The following is a 5,950-nucleotide window of genomic DNA, read 5'->3' as shown; positions in this document are numbered from 1 at the left end:
GTCTGTAACAGGCCACTATTTTTAAAAAGCAATTTTTAAAACAATTTGCAATCCACAAGGAGCACATCAGAAAAAGAAGCAAGGGGGAAAGCTCTCAGGGTTGGAGCGGAGGCAATAAACAGAGCTGTCAAACCATAGTACGATTCACAAACCGATAGCTCTCCGGAAACCTCCCAAAAGGTGAAGAACATCCAAGCGTTCCCTTGGAACTACTTGAAAAAGTGAGAACCACGTTAATGGGAAGCTCCTAATGAATATTAAATGGCTCTTGCATGCAAATACATTCCTAGGGGAGGAATTTTTGTAAGGATTAATTGTCCAGCTGACATGAAAATGTTGGTTCTTGCATTTCACATTTGTGTCTATGTGTGTGTGCTTTCAAGTCTCCTGCTAACTTACAACAGCTCCCTTATAAGTTGCATATCCAAGGAAAACTCAAGAGGTGGTTTTGAAACTTCCTACAACACCTAGTATTTGTTAATGGTCTCCCATCCAAGTACTGACCAGGCCTGACCTTGCTTACCTTCCAAGACAGGATCCGATTCTTTCAGGGTACAGGTTGAGTCTCTCTTATCCAAAATGCTTGGGACCAGAGGTGTTCTGGATTTTGTTTTTTGGCTTTTCGAATACCTATATTTGCATATACATACATAGATAACTTGGAGGTGGGACCCAACTCTGAATACAATTCTTGTATGTTTCATATACACCTTATACGCTGAAAAGATGCAGGGGTAGCTGTGTTGGCCGTTTAACAAATGCGGACAAAAATCCATCAGCGATACCTTTACCGGCCAACCAAAATGCACAAATATACTTGGTTTTGGGTTGTTTAAAATATTTTGGATTTCAGACTTCTGGCTAAGAGAGACTCAACCTGTATTCAAGTTCTGCTCCTTGCTACCTATGACAAAGTATGTTTTCTTTTTCTTTAGAGATCTCTCCATCCTCTTTAGCCTCATCTGCATTATGGATAACGCTTGTTCTCTCTTGGTGAAGTCCATGTGATATTTGAGGGTCCTTCTTTACTGAGTCAGAAGTGCCGAGAAACTGGAAACAGCCCATAGCACCTGACGCAAAAGAGAGACAAATTTGCAAGGATGTACAATGTAAGGATGTTAAACACAAGGATACACTTCCGAAACCCTTTAAGGAAACCAGGCACTTCTTGAACAAATCTCCTTGCCTTCTTCCCGCAACAGAGTCCTCCTGTGTTTAGTGTATCAGAGACAGTCCCTCCCAAAATAGTCCTTCTAAACTAATCTTCGCTCCTTCATATTTGGAAGCATTTCATCGCTAAACATTTTATGTTTGGAGCTGTTAACACAAGGCTTTTCTACAAGGTGCTCCATGCTTTTATGAGAAAGAGAATCAGGGGGAATTGTAGTAGGTAATGCATGTAAGGTGTTGTTGTGTGCCTTCAAGTTGCTTCCAAACCTATTTTCTTGGCAAGATTTATCCATTGGAGGCTTGCTATTGCCTTCCCCTGAAGTTGAGAGAGCGCGACTTACCCAAGGTTTACGCTTGGTTTACACTGGGTTTCGTGGCCAAGTCGGGGATTGAGTCCTCTCACCTCCAAAGTCGTAGTCCGACGCTCAAAAACTGCCGGTTCCCTTTACTCAAGGTACTTTTTGAACACCTTCCCTACAAAGTAACACACTCCAAACTCGACAGCCGTCTTTGAATTCATTGGTATTTTAATAGTATTAAATTAGGTTTTAAATTACTTGGTTTTTTTTTCTTTTCCAAATCCACATTTGAAACCAATCTAAAAAGGAACAAAACAAAAACCAAAACCAAAAAAAATAACGGAGAGACACACCACTGCAATATCAATTCCAAATGTCACTTCTTCTTTTCCCTTTGTATAGTCAGATCTGTACAGCAAAAGAGTCCATCGGTCGCCAAATTCCTACCATACAGCAAAAGCTAGCGGGGAAAATGCCATCCTATACATGATACACCGCGAAAACCGTTTTTTAACCTACAGAGGACATTTCGGTATGGAATAACAGGACCCCCTTTTTTCCCTGTTTGACGTTCCCTTTCTAAGTTCCCCGGTATTATTATTATTATTAATTAATTAATTTTTATTCTTGTACAAAATATTACAACGTCTGTGTTTTGTTTTGCTTTTTAAATATATATATTTACACAGGGGTTTTTTATTTTTATTTTATCATTTTTATTTTTATTTTTTTTGCACGGATAGAAAACAAGTTATGAATTACAATCAGGCTTGGCGATCGGATGTTTTTTAAGCATGATCCGGGGAGGTTAAGAAAAAAACGGGCCGGAGCTGTGGCGGTTCGCTTCGTCGTGTGGTTTTTAAGGTGGTTTGCGAAGTGGCGTCGCCTCTTGCGCAAAACGAACCTTACTTAAGAACAAAGCCAACGCTATATGCGCCGCAAGGAGCGGCGTCCTTTTTTAATTCCGCCTTTCGGCTGCCCACATCCAAAGGTGAACAACGCTATCTTTCTGCTGTTGGGAAGCACAGAACTGCTATCAAGTGCATGATATGCTCCCGCGATTCAAATCTTTTAAATACATATATATATATACATATAAATTTTTTTTTGGGGGGGGGGGGAGATCTGGAAGCAAAACTCAGCTTTCAGATCAAGTCATTTTAATGTTAAGGCAGTAGTCAAAAGGGAAATGGGGTGCGAGCGAGCAATAGTTTGACAACTCTCCGGAGAGAGAATTATCTTTTTAATTCATTTACTACTACTTTCCTTTTTTCTTTTCTTCTTTTTTTTTTTAACGTCACTTTTGGACCCAGGTCAGAAAAGTGGGGGGAAAGAGAGAAAGAAAGAAAAAGTGAGAGAGATAAGCTTTTTTCAAAGCTGCAATTTATCTTTATGGCTTCTGGTTCAGCTCCAAGCCTTCCTGCCAAAGATGAGGTATGCCATATAAAATGGTTGGTTTTGCCAGGTGAATGCATCACAACAGGCCATTGAGAGAGACAGAGAGAAAGAGAGAGTGAAGGGAGGAAGGAGAATTGCCAAACCCAATTTCGAAACAAGTGCCAAAAATTGGAGAGAAAGAAAGGAACGGATAAGGCGGTGGGAAGAGGGAGAGAACAGGGAAGACTAGTCCGGAACAAACAGCTAAGGATGCTTCTAGTAGCCTTCGACCCATTGCGCGAAGCCTCGCTCCACCAAGGTTCTGTTGATAGACACCAGCTAGAAACAGAAAAGAAGACAAGCGCAAGTTAGCCATTATTGTTATTATTATTATTATTCAAAGACATAACCGTTTTTAGCCTGTAGAATCAGTACGTGGAGAGATCTTGTCGCACCTTTGAGACTCGCTGTAAGAAAGAAGATGGCAGCATGAGCTTTCCTAGACTTCAGACTACCTCCTTAGATGCCAGGTACAGACATATATATGCCATTGGTATATATGTGTGTATTTATGTATATCATAAAATCATAGAGTTGGAAGAGACCCCAAGGGCCATCCAGTCCAACCCCATTCTGCCATGCAGGAACTCTCAATCAGAGCATCCCCGACAGGTGGCCATCCAGCCTCTGTTTTACATATAGACAGACAGACAGGACCTGCAATTTCATTTCCATACACAAAGGATTTGTCATTTGAACTGACACCCTCACGTACCAATGGCATATATATGCCTGTACCTGGCTTCCACTCCATCCAATGCATCTGAGGAAGTAGACTTCAGTGTAGGAAAGCTCACGCTGCCAATTTCTTCCTTTCACTGAGTCTCAAAGGTGCTACAAGATCTCTCTACGAACTGTGCTTAAGAAGTTGGCAGCATGAGCTTTCCTAGACTTCAGTGTAATGCATCTGAAGAAGTAGATTGAAGCCTAGGAAAGCTCACGCTGCCAATTTCTTCCTTTCGGTTAGTCTCAAAGGTGCTACGTCTCTCCCTATGTTATTATTGTTATTACTGTTACTACGGAGTGATCCAAAGAGAAGGGTGCGTGGGATCTGCTAGTTAAATACAGTGCGCCCTTGGCTTACACGGGGGATCTGTTCCGGACCCTCCCCTCCCCAGCATAAGCCAAAAACACGTATGCTTGAGTCCCATTCATTTGAATGGGGCCTGTGCATGTGGTGGCGGCACGGTGTATGCTCAAACCCGCATATGACGCGGGCGCACTGCATTGTGAAAAGAGATGAACATAAGAAATGAGGATGGAATTAAGTATTAATGCCTACTCCTTATTTTGGGGGTCTATTTTGTAAAAAATGGTATAAAATGCTTCCCTTGCGTTCAGTTGTGGTAAAATGTGACAGAAGATACTATAGAATATTAATGCATAATCTTTTATGGTTAAACAAAAGATGCATATGAAAAGCGAGAGGAGGGTGGAAATAGAAAAGAACAGAGGAACAAATGAATAATGTACCGAACGTAAGGTTAAGGATAAAGAAGAAATTAAGGGAATAACAAAGGGATCAAGCGAAGGAGAGAAATGGGTAGAACGGAAACGCTAAGCTCTTCATGTGATAATATGCTTTTAATGTGTAATTTTATTGTGTATATATTAATAAAGATTAATTTCATATTTTTTCATTATAACAATCTTATCCAAGAGACTGCAAAACGTTGGGTAGGATGCTAGATTCCTGGGTTTATTTATGCATTAAAGACCGTCCCGCGCTTCTCCTCGCTGATGCTCTCCGTTCAGCAACATACCTCATCTCCTAGCATGCTCCACAGCTGTATTAGCGGCAAGCCTGTTGCATTGTCATAATTTGTAACCTGAAAATGGAGAGGAACATTTGGATTTCAAACAGATGGGTCCAAGAAGCAAGGAAAGCTACCTGTCAAAGTGTCGCTTCCCGACATCCACAAAGCAAGGTATACAGAAATGTGACTAAAGAAAAGTTCGTTAGACTCTTTCAAGCTGAAGGCTAAATTCAGTTTCAGAGAAGCTCCAGGGGAGGACACATTCCAGTTCCATGTAAGACCAGAAAGAAAGAATAGTCCTCCCTTCAAACTATAAGTTAATATACACTTGTCCATCCACATTCACTGGGGTTAGGGGCACAGGACCCCCGTGAATGTGGGAAAACCGCAAATAACAAAACCAGTATGTTTTTACCTGAGAGGACACCTCTCTATGAACCTCTAGGTCCTCCAGCGCAACTGTGTGGTCACCATCTGCCAGACATTGACCACAGAGTTGCGCTGGAAGAGCTACAAATGCCTAGCGGAGTGTTCTCTCTAGGAATCTCTAGGTCCTCCGGTGCAACTCTGTGGTCAACGTCCGACAGACACTGACCATAGAACTGCGCTGGAGGAGCCACAAAGGCCTGGTGGAGTGTCCTCTCTAGGAATCTCTAGGTCCTCCGGTGCAACTCTGTGGTCAATGTCCGACAGACACTGACCACAGAACTGCGCTGGAGGAGTTACAAATGCCTAGCGGAGTGTTCTCTCTAGGAATCTCTAGGTCCTCCAATGCAACTCTGTGGTCAACATCTGCCAGACATTGACCACAGAATTGCATCGGAGGAGTTACAAATGCCTAGCGGAGTGTTCTCTCTAGGAATCTCTAGGTCCTCCAATGCAACTCTGCGGTCAACATCTGCCAGACATTCACCACAGAATTGCATCGGAGGAGTTACAAATGCCTCGCGGAGTGTCCTCCTTAGGAATCTCTAGGTCCTTCAGTTGGTTAAAGTTGACTGCAGAGTTCTATTGGTAGTTTAACATTACTTTAATCTTACAAGACGCCTTGGAAATTCAGCCCAGAATTATACGCCTTTAGTATGATCAAATGCACCTGAGGAAGTAGACTTTAAGTCTATGAAAGCTCCTGCTGCCAACTACTTTCTTTCAGTTAGTCTCAAAGGTGTTACAAGATCTCTCTGCATACTTTAGGTATTATGTGGGTTTCCTGTAGCTTTTTATTCTGTAATCCACCTTGATTCCCGTTCTTGGGGAAAAGCCGGGACGTAGCCAAGGGGGGGGGGG

General features: G+C 42.2%; 2 protein-coding genes across 13 annotated transcripts in view; both read right to left on the bottom strand.

Moving 5' to 3' along the window:
- The window catches only part of LOC121917114 (RNA-binding protein Musashi homolog 2-like), a 911,933-nt gene that overhangs the window by 496,234 nt on the left and 409,749 nt on the right, over positions 1 to 5,950 (bottom strand). The gene's annotated exons all lie outside the window — the stretch shown is intronic.
- Positions 1,676 to 5,950, bottom strand: part of AKAP1 (A-kinase anchoring protein 1) — a 40,416-nt gene continuing 36,141 nt past the window's right edge. For both annotated transcript variants that reach the window (XM_042442788.1, XM_042442787.1), the window contains exons 10-11: positions 4,670 to 4,735; positions 1,676 to 3,185 (exon numbers count right to left, since the gene is read on the bottom strand). In XM_042442788.1, coding sequence (XP_042298722.1) covers positions 3,123 to 3,185; positions 4,670 to 4,735 — 129 coding nt within the window. In that variant the 3' untranslated portion in view covers positions 1,676 to 3,122. The remainder of the gene's footprint in view (positions 3,186 to 4,669; positions 4,736 to 5,950) is intronic.

This window comes from Sceloporus undulatus, chromosome 11, assembly GCF_019175285.1.
Source record: "Sceloporus undulatus isolate JIND9_A2432 ecotype Alabama chromosome 11, SceUnd_v1.1, whole genome shotgun sequence".
In the NCBI taxonomy this organism is placed as follows: Eukaryota; Metazoa; Chordata; class Lepidosauria; order Squamata; family Phrynosomatidae; genus Sceloporus; species Sceloporus undulatus.
This window is presented reverse-complemented; position numbering and strand designations above follow the sequence as displayed.